The sequence below is a fragment of the Alosa sapidissima genome, chromosome 23 (genome assembly GCF_018492685.1).
Source record: "Alosa sapidissima isolate fAloSap1 chromosome 23, fAloSap1.pri, whole genome shotgun sequence".
Lineage (NCBI taxonomy): Eukaryota > Metazoa > Chordata > Actinopteri > Clupeiformes > Clupeidae > Alosa > Alosa sapidissima.
The window spans coordinates 7,253,048-7,270,292 of NC_055979.1; the positions used below are offsets into that span (position 1 = coordinate 7,253,048).

At 45.4% G+C, this 17,245-nt stretch overlaps 1 protein-coding gene across 10 annotated transcripts in view; it reads right to left on the minus strand.

Annotated features, from left to right (window-relative positions):
* farp1 (FERM, RhoGEF (ARHGEF) and pleckstrin domain protein 1 (chondrocyte-derived)) overlaps nt 1-17,245 on the minus strand; it is a 63,381-nt gene that overhangs the window by 21,982 nt on the left and 24,154 nt on the right. For all 10 annotated transcript variants that reach the window (XM_042080411.1, XM_042080410.1, XM_042080408.1 and 7 more), the window contains 5 exons: nt 6,079-6,183; nt 4,673-4,715; nt 4,394-4,472; nt 1,347-1,444; nt 300-414 (listed from right to left, as the gene is read on the minus strand). In XM_042080411.1, coding sequence (XP_041936345.1) covers nt 300-414; nt 1,347-1,444; nt 4,394-4,472; nt 4,673-4,715; nt 6,079-6,183 — 440 coding nt within the window. The remainder of the gene's footprint in view (nt 1-299; nt 415-1,346; nt 1,445-4,393; nt 4,473-4,672; nt 4,716-6,078; nt 6,184-17,245) is intronic.

Consider the following 17,245-nt stretch of genomic DNA (forward strand, 5'->3'; position numbering starts at 1 on the left):
AGGAGTGGGGAATGGCTTGTGGTTTAACCGACTCCGTGGGAGTAAAACTCTCGGCACTGACTGTCCCTCACCCGCAGCTGACACCCTGCCTATTATCTTATGAGTTGTGGCCTACAACAATATTCATAGGCAATGTGCGTGGGTGTGAATGTTCATTTTGCATGTTGTCGTTAGAAAACAAAAACACCCAGGAGCATTGGAGTGATTGAAGAAAAAAAAAAACATTGAACATTTCATTAGGATTGCCAAACGGGATAGTGTGATCTTGCACAACTGAGGAAAAGGTCTGCCGCACTCACACATGCTTGCGATGGTAGTCGGTAATCTTGTCCATCAGGGCGTCCTGGTCAGGAATGTACTTGTTGTTGAGGAGGTGCTGTCGGCTCTGGACGTCGTCAAAGTCACCAACCTCAGCTGAGAATGAGAAAGAGGGGCATGAGGGAAGGCTGGGTTCTGACCAGTGGCATGACTTATGGTCGAGTCAACATTGAAACATCATTTCCCGTGATAATCATTTGCAAATGACCCTTATTAGTCTGACTAATAACAGTTTAGAAGATCAAAGAAGTGATTATGTTTCTTGCTGCCTTTTCTCCCTCCTTTACAAACAAACAAACTGCTATTACAATGCTTATTATCCTGAATCAGCAGACTAACTTTAGTTACAGTCTGAGGGAGGTGAACTGTTTATGATGCTCATGCAGAAGCACAAGGGCAGCTCAAATGCAAGGCAGCCTCTAGAGCCAGATACTGTCAGCAAACTGTCTAGCGCTGATTATGGTCTGACAGCAGACACACTGGGAGCACTCTCACTGCCTCTTTTCCCAGGGTGCAATTCCACAGCAGCGCTCCTCATTCCAGCAAGGTAAAGGACACCGCTGCACTGTCTCCGTGGCAACAGAGATTTGCAATTTGTTCTTTGGGGTTTATTTGACATGATTTGAAAATGGTTCAGCATGAATGGTGACAACAGGGCTAATCCGCCTTCACCATATTTGCTTGGTTTGCTATTCCATAAATAAGACAGTAGCAGGTGGATTTGACAGAGCTCCTTACAAAAAAAGTATCCGTTAATTGTATGGACAGAATGCCTGGCTACGTCCAAGTTCAGAGTACACACTGCACATTTCTGTTCAACACCAAACCATGCAACCCTGGAAATGTAAGCTTTCTGAAAACATTTGCAGGAAATGCAATAATGCTAGCAAGCAATATTTGTACATAAAAAAACTGTTAGCTTGTCCTGGTTATCACTGAATTATAACATTACAGATAATACAAATCTAGACTTAAATAAACATAATAAATGAGTGAAAGACAAACACAAACACTGTTTAACTTCTTACATTGAACAATATGGGACACCAGGAGAGCAGCACTGGTGTCGTTGCAGGTCAGGCGCCCACAGGCCAGGTCGTGCTTTATCTGCAGCGCAAACAAGTATCTGAGCGAGGAGAGAAAGAAAGGAGCGTTTATTAGAGCACACGGACGAATAAAGCACTTCTTCTATTCCTCCATCTTTTTTCCCCTCCTTCCTCAATGTCTGTTTGACAGATGGCTGACAACATTTCATTTCCAGTCTCCAGGGACATGCCATAATTCATGCTGCTCGAGTCTGGGGAATCCACATTAGCTTGTGTGTCAGACCTTTGCCAGTACCGGCTGATCCTAATGGGAGGTAGGCTGTGATAAGGAGTCAAATTACTAGACAAATGTGATTAGAATTTGCCGTTATTTTCCTCTGACATAACAGATACGCTGCCAAGTTATCAGGTAGCTCTGAAATATGCAAAGTCTTCGGCGGGTGGGTCAACCGTCAATCACAGGAGCATGAATTTATGCAGACACATGTATATGGATCAAGTGAATCAATGGACTGAAGAGAGAGTGAACACAGTGCTATGCAAGTATGAATAGCTTTCAAGGGTTCAGTGTTGGGCGCTAAGAAGGAATAACATTAAACACACAATGCTACATTAATCTGGAGTGTTTGTGTTGCTGTGCTAAAATGAATGTATTCTTTAGATTGTGTCCTCAAAAAAGGGTCAAAATAAATCTAGTATGTAAAAATAAATCTGGATTATATGGAGTACGGTTTTTCAACAAACCATTAACCAATGAACACATTACCTACTCAAATTCCCACACACATCAAAAGAACAGCCTTTTGTTACTCCGCAGATTTAGCAAAAGACCACCGATTCATCTTAATGTGGAAACAGCTTCTGGTGAGTAAGTGAGTTGCCAGGGCATGACACTGCAATCTAATCTCAAAATGCTCATAAAAGCCCTATTCAATGCACCCGCCCCCGTCAGCGTTGTTTTAAGAGCTGGCCCGCTTCCCTGGGTGATTAAACGTCAAGCAGAAGCTGTCAGTCGCTTTGAGGCAAGACGAGTCAATTTGCCTGGCAGGTATTTGGGTCGTCTCGGGCAGTCAGGTGAGAAGCCACCGCCAGGCACTGTGCTCGAGGCTGGGAAAGTACAGTGGCATTTATTCAAGTTCGGAGGAACTGTTTGTTTGTCTCTCCCTCGTTCATCTGTTCTGGAACTTGTTAGATGTTCCAGAACACCAGATTTCTGCTCTCGGGCGACACATGGCAAGGCCACAAAAGCCTGCCACCACCAGAACACAGAGGCACCCATGAGCAAAGAAGTTCAGTTAATGGTTAGTCAGACAGAGGAGTCTGGGGAAGACGCCAACACTCGAGCGGAGCCGGAGCCATCATAAGTATGTGAGACAGGAGATCTGTACACAGCACAGCTGTAGTCACTACCAGCAGTCAACAGGTTCACTTCGTTTTCAACCACATCAACTCCCATGTGCAGATTTCTTTTTGTAAGACAAAAAGGAGACGGTAATGTATATAGACGGTAATGTTGTATAGCTCATTAAGATCTATTCTTTACCGACACACAGTCACCCTCTACTCTCGCTCATTTAACGTTAATCTGTTTGAGAGTTGAGGTCTGTAATGTTGTCGTGGGATGGGAGGGATTAGGGGATTTTCAGAAATGATGAATGGATTACTACTCCACAAATCTGTGACCTGTATGTGCAAGTCACAGATTTACAGCCACATAAAGGAAACATGGTTTAACTGAAAACATCCGAAAACATCTTTGATCGGTAATAATATATGAAATGTGATGAACCAACTACAGCTACATTGCAGCTCCATCTGCATTGGCTCTACTGTAATGATCCATTTGCTTCGCAAACTGCTGTCCAGGGGAACACTAAATTAATTCTCTAAAAATCATTTCATAATTTAAGTAAAGTTGGCCAAGTAGTCATGAGGTATGCCAAAAATGCATCACTGCTAAGTGAATATTTCAACACCCGCAGAGTCCCAGGACTGCTCGGAAGAAACCCGGGGTGTTCAGCAAACCACCTCACGCCAGACAAGAGATCTGTGCTGACTGGTACATCTAGATATGGGAATAAGGGCCTGCCTTCAAGGGCTGCGTGAGGGAGATGTGTGACCTCAGGTGGGGCCGAGAGCAGAGGGAGAGAGGGAGAGGGAGAGGGGGAGAGGGAGAGGGGGAGAGAGAGAGAGAGTGCTTAATGGCTTCTGTCTGAGTGGGGAGTTCACCTCCAGAGCCATTAACAGGCACATCTGCCTGTGTCCTTGCAGCCCATGCAAAACACTAATGCATTTTAAAGAGACTGCAGGAAAAGGGGTGAAAAAAAGATTCAGGAAAAGCCTGCCATATTATGCTAATATAAAGATGGCATGCTGGCTTTATTACCTACGGTAGGTCTTTTTGCCTTGTTAGAAATCATTTTTTTTTCTATAAGGATATTTACAGACAGATACAAGAGAACAAACTGAGAAAATGCCCAGTAGAGGGCTGGATAAGACATGATCTCTTTGTCCTGCCTGAACCTGAAGACGCCTACTCGTTTACAAAGACGCCAAGTCGAGCAAGAACACTTGTCCCCTAAGATGGTGGAAAAAATGCATCTTCTCCAGGATGCTCTCGAGAGGCGAACAAAGGAAGGAGGTGCTTGCTCTCGTCCTTTTGAGAGTTTTCCATGGATGAGAACATTAACTTGATGTCTCTCTGTCTCTCTCTCTTTCCCTCTTGCTGTTTCTCTCTTTCCCTCTTGCTGTTCCTCTCTCTCTCTCTTCCTCTCTCTCCAGTCTGCTGTCCAGCATATTTCTGCACTCCAGTTTTAGCTGAACAAGTGCAGGTTTCAGTGCCAGGTCCTAAGAAGAGACTCAAAATCCTGCTGAGCAGTGAGAAAAATATCCGACAGTTTACAAGCTGTGGGCTGTGTGTTAAACATACAGTACACAACTGTCACCGTCACTGGCAAAACTGATGTATCAGTAAAATGCAGTTGTTTTAAAGTTGTTCCTCAGAGTTAACCTTGTGGCTGCATGCTCACCTGGTAAGTTCTTCTGAGAGCTGTGTGTGGTCTGGGGGAAAGAACTTCACCACAAACTTCAGTATTGTGTTTTTGGGCCCTGGAAGAGGAAGAAGGATAATTGCACTTGTGACCACGCGCTTCATTTCAGGGTTTTCAAGTGTTACACACAAAGAAGTCAAACAAAACATGTTGACAACATATCTCTGTGAAAATCATATTATCATCTTGTCAGTTCAAATTAACACTTGGAATCTCTTACTTGTATGCACACTTCTTTAAAGTGCTAAGAGTACTCACGTCTGATCTGTTTCACTATTGGCTTGAGGAGATCCAGCCACACCTGCAGACAAGGGGAAAAACAGATCATTGTCACCATATTGACCATTAAAGGCCAACGCCTGTTTTTGTTGCTGGATGCCAGATAGGACCTGAACGATGCCGTATTCTCATTTGAAAATCCTCTGGGAGTCAGACCCACATTTGATATTGGGTGTAGTCACTAAGATTCCCACCCATTACAATAGGAGTACAGGTCACAAGAATGCACACTTGGATCACAAGATGCTTACATTACTTGTCCCCATGTGAAAAAGGGATCTTTACATTTGAACTGAGTGGACTTCAGGTTTTACATTATGGTGAGTGAATATTACATTACTGCACTTCTGTGAACAACAAAATGACATTAAGGCAGAAGCGTAGTGAAAGATGCTTTCAGACCAAGCGAGGACACAGACAGTGTTAGGTAACCACGCGAGTGCATTGCGTGCCTCTAGACTCGGAGTCGACCATTCTGCCTGCCACCTGAACCAGGTGCCAGCATTCCAGCTGGGCTCAGGGTCACGATACTCTGCGGCACTATTCACCTGCCTCACATATTTCATAGCAGGAGAGCTGAGGCCACACTTTACTTCAGGTTCACCGCTAATGCTAATGGTGGCCAAGTTTGTCTCACTGAGATGCATTCATTGAGTTTCAAGCCTACAACAAACTCTGCCGAAAGGAGTATGACTAAGGAGGAAGAGTACATTCATCTTCAAACAAATGTGTTGAAAATAACACAACTTGTGTTGTTTTTAACACATCTCTATGTCCAGATTGGGACAACACGGTTTGTGTTGTTTCTACCACATTCCTTTTGTTATTCGTTTAAAGAGTGTACACAGTAGTATGTGTTAAAAATAATACAACTTGTGTTGTTTTTTTAACTCATCTCTATGTCCAGATAGGGACAACAGAGTTTGTGTTGTTTCTAACATTTGTTTTAAGAGTGTAAGACAATATTATGCTCTTGCTGGCGTGATGCTCTATCAGCTCCCCTTCACAATGCCATCATTTCAAAATCACATTGTCTGAGGGTAATGTAGAAATAATGCAAAAAATAACTTGGTCCCTAGCTATGATTCATGTTAGCAGAGCATTTGTTACATTTGCTGGAAATTCTGAGGGCCATTATGAGGTAGATGACGATGGTGAGCAATGTGAAACTCAGTCCCCAGTGAGTCTGAACAGATGCTTTCAGCAGCTTCATCTCTTTTTCATGATGTTCCTGTTTGGCACTTAGCATCACTGCATTCTGGAACACTGCCTTCAGCTACAAATCCCCCTTCTTCCCCTTTCTGGTCTGTTTGCTTATCCCCTCCATCATGGAGATGGACAAATTTAACTGATTCTTTGCAGGGTAGCATTGCATGATTACTTACCATCATTTTGCGGTGATCCTGATACTCCAGCCCAAAGTAGTCCCCTTCCACAAGGTTAAGGTGAGCGCACACAAGCTCATGAAGGAACTTTCCCGAGGCCCGTTGCTGTAAGGAGCAGAATAATAATAGTTATTAAATAAATAATCACGTGCATACATACATAAATGAGCAAAATGGCTAGACTCTATGATGGACCTTGGATGAAGGTCAGTTCCTTGAACAGTGAACAGTTACCACTCAGCTTTGATTTATAATGGCACACTATGATGAACAACACCTAAAGACCTAAACCATTACTGAATGACCTGGAGATACTTTGCATAAATAATGAAACTCTCACTCACACACTTGTGCACGCACACACACACACACACGACACTTGAAACTTTGCAAAGTCACGCATACATATAAAAAGCTTTACAGGTTTTCCAACACAGCCAATAAAATGGCTACTTCCATTTCCTAGGCCCAAGACAAGACATTGTGGGCAGCTGAACTCTAATACAGAGGGTCCCATTCACACAACCCTGAAGTCAAATAAACGTGCTGCTAATTGGCCATTGCTTTCCAGGCAGGGGCTTTAACAAGCACTTCAGTCAGTGACCTCTCACCAGAGTGCCAAATAGCAGGGCCGAGGAAGGGGGATGTTGGGAACCACTGCGTACGGCTCTCAGCATCTGGGCTACAGCTGGGTCGGGAGCTGGACATCACAAATCACCACACTGACCAGACAGGCGGGCAGGCGAGTGGGTGGGTGAGGATGGCGAGGTACAACTGCATATACTACTGTACAGAATCATGAAACCGAGGTCATCCACACAGATATTTATTGACTGTACTCCTTCTGAATATGCAATTAGTAAGTATAGTACTAATTCAAAATTAGTAGTGACACCATTTGCTGAGAGTTCAGCTAACGGGTCAGACATATTTTCTTGGCAATGGTCATTGGATTCAAAAATTGAATGGCACACTGGGCCATTCCCAAACAAAGACATGGATCCACAAATCTATCACTTAAAACAAATAGTAGGCCTACTCCTCCTCAAGATATTATCTGAGTCAGCAGTAGTTATATGTATCCAAACTAAAAGACCACCCACTGAAAAGGCGCTGATAGTGTTCAACACCGCTAACCGTACTCTTTTTTTCTGACATCATATAAAGCCCGCCCCATGTCAAATAAGCAGCTGTGATTGGCATTTTTAATTATTTGGAAACAGGTTTGAATGGGAGTATAGCCAGATGGATCTGCTGTGCAAATTCAAATATGTTCAGAGATTCGTCAGTGTTCTCCCATGCTAGCATGGTAGGTCTTTTATGGTAGAATTCTCAGTCGCTCAGTGATCACCATCCATTAGGCATTCCTGTGAGCACACCAGCCCACCCTACCCTACCCCACCAAGACACAACCCAGTACAAATCCCATTCCGTTATCTGCCCCTTGGTTCCCTAGGGCCACTAGACCAGACAGCATTCCAGTGCCCCAGTCTCTTCCTGTGCAGCAGAGCTCCTGAGTCTGTTTACAGTAATGCCAAGCAGCTCTGAGCACCAGGGAGAGCCGTAAAAGTCCCTGGAGACGAGCCACCCCACCTTCAAACATTGGCGCGGCATTCCACAGCGACTCGGACACGCCAACGAGCTTGGAGAGCAAGACCACGAGAGACAGATAGGCATATTTGTTTTTCGTTTGAAAAGCAAAGAGAGCAAATGGCCATGAACGCCACCCAGAAATCTTTTGAGATGGGAAAAGAGGGGAAACAATGCTCTGTCTGCACTCTCATGGAGAAGATAAGGATTTGATGAGGAGAAGACTGAGAGCTAGGAAAAGAAGCAGCCATTTTGAACCCAAAGACATTCCCCATTTGATTTGGAACATTTCATTTCATGGCATTTCACATTCCTGGAGTGTTTTTGTAATGTAAACATTTGATATAACACATTTACTAAGCTCAAGCCTACACACAAGTCACCATGTCATACAATTTCTGCAGGTCAAGAACATCCTCCCATCCTCATATTTTGGGCCACAGCTCAAAAAGTGGCCCACGCCAACAGGAGAGTAGGACTTTGACCAACTAGAGCAGACCAGCACCCAACTGTTTTTTGTCTTTTCTTACTTTTCTCTGTTCATCCAAAGACGTGCATGGCTCATTGAGCTGAACTAAAACACAAGCCTGTTGACTGGTTGACGAACACTACACAGACGGGCCTCAGCTGTTCGGCTGCTACTCATCAATTATGTTCAGCCAGCCAGGAATGAAAAACTGGCAGCAACGTGAGCAACTGATGTGCTGCTCTAGCAGCAAACACGGCTGAGTGAGGACCCAGAAACTTTTGCGTGTTGCACAACACTTTTCTGTTCGGTTATGAAATATGCCCGGGATTAGAGCACGACACAAAAGCATGAAAGTTGACAGTATATATTATTGATGTTGAAAGTGAGTGCATTATGTAATATCTCCCGTCTGGGAGACTACAATGAACTGTCATGAGAACCTTATGGATCACAGCAGGATAACTTTTGGTGCAAGCTCAGCATTGTGCTAACAGCAGTCATCTCCTGGTCCTGTAGTTGAGAATCCTTCATGATACTTATGCTGCGCTTCACTGATCAAGTCTAAGCTGCACTCAGGTTATTTAGTCTTTAGCACCAGCCATCCTGCTGTGCTGAGCTTCAGGGACGTCTGTGTGTGTGTGTGTGTGTGTGTGTGTGAGTGTGTGTGAGTGTTTATTGCATTTGTGAGTGTGTCTGTGTGTGCGTGCATGCGTATGTGTGTGTGTGTGTGTGTGTGTGTGTGTGTGTGTGTGCGTGTGTGTGTTTTGTACTGTGTGTGTGTGAGTGTTTACTGCATTTGTGAGTGTGTCTGTGTGTGTGTGTGTGCGTGCATGCGTATGTGTTTGTGGAGGGACATGTGTGTGCCAGGGGGTGTGGAGAGAAACCTGCGAGTGGAGGGGACCAGCTGTTTTCATGCTGTGAAGAGGGACAGCGAGGAGGACAGGAGAGCGGGACGCCTGGAGGAGAGGTGTGAGTAACGGGGAGATGGGGGGGGGGGTGTAGGCTGAGGAGGTGGGAAGGCCAGGGAGGCTGAGCTGGGACCTCGGCCAACTCAGCACCCTCCGGCTCTGGCCACTTACGAGATCCAGCACAGCTCGCCGCCAGCTGGACACTGGGCACCGCACCAACCAATGACATCCCCTGACCACGCCATGTCGGAGCGCCGGACAGCAGCTGAGCTGAGGTGAGCCGGCCCAATCCACAGTGGCAGGTGAGTTAGGACACAGAGCAGCGGGTCATACGTCCCCTCGAGCTGCAGACGTACTGATCAGGTCAGAAGGTGGCGCAGGAAATAATGGATGTGCAGGTGCTCACACACACATGCAGACTGAGAAATGTGCCAATGACTCACACTACACACACACATATGTAGCCTTGCAAGAAAACTCACACATATCCAAATATATTTTCTCACTCTCTCAGACACAAGGACCACACACACACACACACACACACACACACACACACACCTGAGGCCTGTATTTCCATCTGCATTTAAGAAGTCCTCCTTCCCCCAGAGACAAAAGCACACTCATCCAAAAGAATGTATCCTTTAGAAACACAAGCTCAGATAAGCACAGCTGGTAATTGCCGTCTCCTGAGGTGGACACTTAAACTGCGGAGGAAATGAAAGTGCTTTTGGAGACAGATAGATGGAGATGGCCCTCTCCCCTCAGCCCAGCCCAGCCCTGGGTGGAGGTGGAGGTGGAGGAGGGGGTGGGGGTGGCGTGAGGTTTCGAGTGCTGTGTGTATCCACTCGAGGTGTCCGTGCCAAAGCCAGACATCCGAGCCGCTGGACGGGTTCCAACATAATCCGAGGTAAATCCACCGATGGAGCGCTGCCCATTATAAGCAATAAATCCCAATTACAACCGCTGCCACTAGCGCTCGGCATAAATGTCAATTGAGTAAATCTGCTCGCTCAATGTAAACGGATGAGCAAGAAGCCAAATATGTTGACCTAAAGTATTCATATACAATAAAACAAGTCTGGCGTGGCGAAGAGATGACACAACATGGCTGGCTGAGGAAACTCTTGAGGGGATTATTTGAATGACACTTTAAAAGACATTATACACTATGAATGCCAACAAACATAACATTTAAGGACATTTATGTTCAATTGCTTTTTCTTAAGCAGAACATATACTTCTAAACCAATGTCTGTCTGTCCAACTGTACTATGGCTACACTCATGACAGAGTCTTCATCTCTGGCTATTTTGCCTGTAACAGCGCTGTAAATTCATCTGCTGGGGCAGATCTGGCAGGAGCGGGTAGGAGCCCTGCTGTAGCCTGGCCACCTAAGGCACTGGCCCGAGGCCAGCTGCAGACTGCGCACTTGTGCGAGGCGTCACCACTCGTAGAGGTCAGGGCAGGAAAACTCCAGCTCTGCTCAGGGAGAAAAGGCATCCGCTGCACGTCTTTTCTCTTCCTGCTCTTCATCTCCGACCCTCTCAATCACCCTCGTACAATTCTTTACTTTCTTTGTTAGTTCTATCAATCTGTTGGGCTCTCTCTCCTTCTCTCTCTCTCTCTCTCTCTCTCTCCCTTTAAGGCCCTGACTGCCATAAACTGAGACTAGACTGCAGGCCTGTTACAGTAGCAGATTCATTCCCATTCACGGGCGTCCAGGCTATGCGCTCATCTAAACCAGATGTTTCTGGCTCGCTGGCCAACCCTGAGCAGCAGTAAAGCCCCCCCGTCCCAACTCTCACTCACACACACACACACACACACACACACACACACCCCTCTCCTCTGAGTCGTTCTTAGACTTTGGGACCTGTCGGTGAACTTCAACGCCAACTAGGCAGAAAGGAAAAGCTGTGTACACGTCAGTTCCATAACACAACAGTGTAGCAACAGGGTACGACAGCTCTCATGGGTTAAACTGAAGGTTCAGTCAGTACCCAATTACAGCCACACCCTCAGTATAGAGCCAGTGTTTGTGTGTGTGTGTGTGTGTGTGTGCGCGTGCGTGCGTGCGTGCGTGTGTGCGTATGTCTTCCCTGACTCTTCCTAACTGTATTTATAGATTGCAGCAGTGTAAATATTTATGCACACCATTGTATTAAGGTCACCAACGGTGGCGCTGTAGAGATGTTGGGTGGAGCTTGGTAGGACATGACTGTCAAAGCTTTTACTACTCAAAAAGGGGCTGAGTCACCTAAAACAAAATCTATCCCTATTTACGTAGTAATTTACTTTAAACAACTACAATGAAAGACAATAGCAGTATGACCGCTCATCCATAACATAACAAACACGCTAGGCAAGGAAATGGCACTGAAGGTGTAAAAATAGATGCTCAACTGGACACATTTACACAAAACAAGGCACTGTAATGTCTGCTTCAGCACAATAGCCTCAATCCAAACAAAACAGACAAGACGGAGTCCAGTATTGTGCTGCAGTGCACCGTTTGCTGGTAGCCTCATGGAGATTCAGGTCTGGCAGGAGCCAGGCAGCGGGACAAGAATCACAATTAGAAGAACCACTCAGGCTCAACACAATTACTCATTCCACAAGACTTAGCAGACTGCCTGCACTTACCAACACACACACACACACACAGAAAACACAGAGAGACACACACAGACACAGACAAACACACACACCATTCCCAGCAAACGCTGGGGGGAAACTATAAATGCAATTCCGATAAACTGTTTGGGTGAAAAGTTAAAAGAGACACATATTTCCCATGCACTGGTTCTTATGGTTTCATCGTCATAGTCGTAGCTTATGTGGCTACACACTCTGTAATACAGCAAGCTTTCTTTAGTTTGTGAACTTGCCATGGGTCACTAATACTGCCATGTCCACACCGGTATCTATGGCAGTACTAGTGTATGCCTGCAGCTTGAGGCGGTCTCTTTTAAATCTTCTGGTTTAAGGATGAACTCTTAATCCTCTTTCAGCTCCCCTGGCCTTTGTGACCAAGGGCTCAAAAGGCAAGAGGTCACTTCACTACAAAGTCAACTTGAAATGCTCCCTGCACTTACTGATGGGGTTTTCATGTCACAGATCTGATGTGTTTCAGCAGCAATACATGTAGGTGTGCAATGTTCCATATGCAATCTAATAGGTCAAATGTCAATGGCATTGGTCTTCAGGTGCTTGTATTGGTTTCCAGCACCCAAACACTTCTGCTCTGAACCATCTTAGCAAGACTGATCCTACTGGGGCTGTTACAGACCTTTAAAATATTTAACACTCCATGAATAATGTGTTAATAATGTTCAGTTTCCTTTAGGGTTGAATGCTGGAGTGAGAGAGTGAGAGAGTGTGAGTGAGTAAGTGAGTGAGTGAAGGATGGTATTAGTAGGCAAGTATCTCACTACAATGTCTCATTTCTCCCTCATTTTTTTTCCATTCTTATTGCTTTACAGCTTTGCTGCTCCCTGTATGTATCCACAAACTGTCTACAGCTTTGGAAAATGCATGATAACATCTTGTGCCTCACAACTGTTTAATATTTTCTTTAAACATAGCTCCACCAGACACCACCTTTAGCTCCTTAAATAATCTAGTCTACTCCTCCATGTTTGTGTTCACCTTCAACCAGTTCTGAAGACGTCCTTGTTGCCTGTCCACACACAATCACACTGGTGCAGGAACTAAATGTCACCTTTCCGTCCTTGCATGGTTAAACATTACACTCAGCTCATCCATCTTTGTGTGTGTTTTTTTCCGAGGCTAGTTCTATCCAGGCTGAGCGGAAACGCATCAATCTGCTTTCCATTCCCACGACCTTCCTGCCTCCCCCTAGTCCGCGTCTCTCAGTGGGGCCATGGCGGAACATGGCAGGACACTGGACAAGGCAGATAGCCATCACGTGTCTCATGAAGTGCCCGTGTGTGCCGCCATGGGTCGTGCTGTTTCACAGAGCGGTGCTGGTGACACCGACTAGTCCAAATCAGGTTGATACACTGAATGTGGCAAACTCTGTGTGAGTGAGGTTGAGGCCTGTTGTCAGCCAGTGTGGAAAGACAACTCTGAAGAGAGAGAGAAAAAGAAGGGGGGGGGGGGGGGGGGGGGGGCAATATTTGCAGTATTGACTGGGACTTGGCAGAGAACTGTACAAGCTGTGCGGGGAAAATGCAGCCCTCACCCACCCCCCCTCCCCAAACTCCCAACCCTGACCCCCCTTCCCACTCTTCCCGTCGGAGTCACAATTGATCCATTCAGCCTGGTTTTGAATAGAGCCCTTCTCATGGAGATGGCTCTCAGATCTCTGGGACAGGCGCAGATCTAATGATGGCTGCAGACTCATGGGGAGCCCAGCTTAGATTGCACTTTAGGCTGTTTATCAACTTTAGAAATGGGAGCGAAGGAGGGAGGGATGGAGGGAGAGATGGAGAGACACACAACTAAGAGAGACAAAGATAGAGAGAGAGGGCAACCTTATTTGGGTCTGAATTGCCAGACATGACCTAATTAAACTATACATAACCTACAATGCCACAAATAAAAGCTGTCAGAGAGAGAGAGAGAGAGAGAGAGAGAGAGAGAGAAAATAAAAAAGAGAGCAAGAAAACACGAGGGAGACAGTACGACGTGTCATCCCTCTGGCTGCAATGACGGATTGAGGGAGAGATCCAGAATGGTTTAACCGCGCTCGGGTTTCACACTCCAGTCCAAGCCAGCAACATGCATAATGACTGTGCCACTACATTTCAGAGACCCACAATGCAGCCAGGTCCCTTTAATGACAAACAGACATCTGTGTTCATCTGGGGTCGGCACGTAGTCATGGCAGATGGGAGAGGAGAGGAGAGAAGGGGGGGGGAGCGAGAGAAAGACAGAAAGAGAGAGAGAGAGAGAGAGAGAGAGAGATGGAGCCAAATTTCCATTGCTCTGTTTTTCGGCGGTGCTTACTCACACCGAGGTAACCTTCGGTGAGGAAAATCACGTAATGAGAGAGTGCCATAAACCCAGAACTGGTGAGAGCATGGACAACCGCAGGCTCAAAAAAGCACATGATAGTTAAGGTTTAAAAGTAGAATGGCCGAAAGAATGGAGTGACAGTGCAATGAGAGAGAGAGAGAGGGAGAGACAGACAGAGTGAGAGTGATGGAAAGAGAGAGTTGAGTAAGTGCAAATATATCTTGCTGTAGACACAAGCTAAAACTGGAGACCATCCTAGCACTGTAACTGAAATAGTAATAGGGTCTGAAAAAATGTGTGTGGCTGTTTTGGAGATAAACCCCGAGCAGGGTTTAAAAAAAACAACAAAAAAAAAACAACATCTGCACTGAATCAGTATTTAAAAGCTGACAGAATGTTTATGGGAAGCCAAGCTTACAGTAGTTTGGCCACTCTGGGCAAAACAATTATTTTAGTCCTTGTGCTGACTGCAGGCACCTCCATCATTTGAGCTGTGGGACCTAATATTTCAGACGCCATTGCTGACATACACACACACTGCTAAATGTGGCACGGCCAGATAGAATTGTTAGCCAGTGTCAATATGAGTCCTTCAGTTATTCATAGATCATCAAACTACTGAATAATACATGTATTGACTAAGTTTGAATGCAGACCATTTTCCTGTCTTTTTAAACTGTTACCTGTCGCCCCAAAAGCTCGAATTAAATTGCGGAAAGAAGAATGGACCCTGAGGTCAATCACAGTTCACAACAGGAAAACATAAGACCCATTCAGAGCCACTTTTCAACTGGCTGACTTTTTCTCAGGAAAAGTGCTTTTTTACATGTTTTCTCTCCAGTGCTATGACAGGCAATATCAACATGCCATTCTTTATGTTAATAAAACATGGCTGCTCCCAGGAGACATTGCCCAACTTCACATTCATGCATCACTGACCCTTGGGCCCTCGCAAAACCAATTCAGTCCTTGTATGACCCAAGAGAGAATATGCCTCTGTGTGTGTGTCTGTGTGTGTGCCTGTGTGTGCCTGTGTGTGTGTGTGTGTGTGTGTGTGTGTGGTGTCCAGTATCTAGATCAAATATCTCAAACTAAATTGAGTACATATGAGAGAGCTGAGGCATTTGGGATTCCTTAATTATTCTGGAATGTTAAAAAGGGTACCCTCTTCAACCTCTCCCAACAGTACGGATGTAAGCCAGGCTTAACCTCCGGACACTATAATTTTGTAATGCAACACTGGACACTAGTATGGTATGACTACTAGTTAGTCACAATCAACTGAATAAAAATACCGTATATATCTCCTTGTGTTCAATTCCCTACCTACATTCTGGATTGCTTTGGACAAATGGTCATGGTAACTACAAAATCTACAAAAATCTGGTAAAACCATGCAGAACAAAAAGTGTGGAAGACTACTGTGTCAGACCAAGCTGTATGCATGCATGATGGCGTCCTTATTGGGTTTTCCCCCCATCGTTTTCTATTTTAAGAATTCCTCTCCATTAGCATGCAACATCCATAGCTATGCCTCCACTGCCAATTCACTAAATCACATTACCGGCAAATGGGAGCTAGAGAAACAACTTCGAGCTCAGGAAGAGCGATGCGCGTGCCTCTGGCTGGTCTCAAGGTGAGAAAAAGAGGCACGTACGCAGACCTCCCACGGGCAACACCATTGTCTCATTATCATCAAATTAGATTAATTACAGAGCAACAGTGAGGGCGAGGGTTGCCAGCACAAGCAAGGAGGACGAGTCTGCACAGACTGCTGTCTCATGTTACCTCATTCAATGCCACATTAAACAATGACACCAGGTAGGTGGACGGGGGAGGGGGGGTGGCGACAGGTTGGGGACTAAACCAAGGTAAAAGTGATGGCAGAGCTCATAGGCAAGGACACCAGCGAGCAAAGCATGACTCTTAAGTCTTCACAGATGGCTCAGAGACTGGTGAAATTGAACCACTAGAGCTTTCAGATTAGCTATGTGGAGAAGCTTTTTGTATTTGCACGTACCTGTAGTCATGCCTGATTTCCAGGCTCATTACTTTCCGCTTTGTTTAACTGCTATGCACATATTGCTATAGAGCTAGCATGTGAAGTTTACAAAGGCAATTAACTTACTGGTGTTCCCATACAGATAATGGCACACCAGATCTTTAGACGTTAGTATGTTGCTACATGAATGGCTGGAAAGATGCCAAATTATTACACGGCAACTGTTCAGACTGCAGATCTGCATGTTCCTTTCAGAGGATCAGGGCTGAGAATTCAACCTTAACCTTGTAGCCAAGTTCATCTCTAGCATGCATTCTCTGCAGCGTTTCCAACCACCTAAAAAAGGGGATATCGCCAACTGTTTTTAATTAACATTCGATTCCCAGCACAAACCACAGGGAAGGGTAGTCAGGACAGAAGTTTAATATATTTCCCCTGCCATTGCTCATGCCACTCCCATGGACGCATACACGCAGGGATCACAGCTCTTGAAAGTATGATTGGCCTGAGGATTAAGTGGACTAGATGAGTGTCTTGGCTTCAGCTGACAAGCTAGATGTAATAGATTATACCGCAGCTGTCAAACCAGTTACAATTGATTACTCTGCGGTGCGATCACAAACAGTGTGAGCCAAACAACCTAATAGCCTGTAGATCAGTTTCTGAGGACATTTACTGTAGGGTCAATATGGCAGAGTGTAGGTGGTCCTGTTTGGTCCATCAGATGACTAATCCCCTCCCCCACACACCCTATGAAAAATAAAAAAGCTGACCAGCTGGAGACGGCACCCCCTCAGCCAACGCCAGCCACCACCCTTAACCCCAGAGACCAATCAATTTGCCTTCTCCAGATTAGGTTAAACTACTTAGCTCCCAACACGACAAATCCATTTACTCTCCACTTCTGAGTTGAGAGAAAGCCTCTCAAAGCATGCAAGAAAGAGAAAAAGGGAATTTTGTGGAAAGTAGCACTCCTCTAGTCTCGAGTCTGTCTGTTTAGCTGGTTACAATAAGCTTAGATTGGGCAGCAGGAAGGTCAAATGACATAGGGACCTCAGTCTAATAGCCTGTGAGAACCCGCATCAGAGGGGGTACAGCTGTGTACAGTTGGGTGGAGAAACTGATTAACTTCAAGGCATGAAGCAACATGAGACTTTCAAACGAAGACATGAAACTCTATCTAGTGAACCAATCTGGGGGAGTGGTACAGTCAAT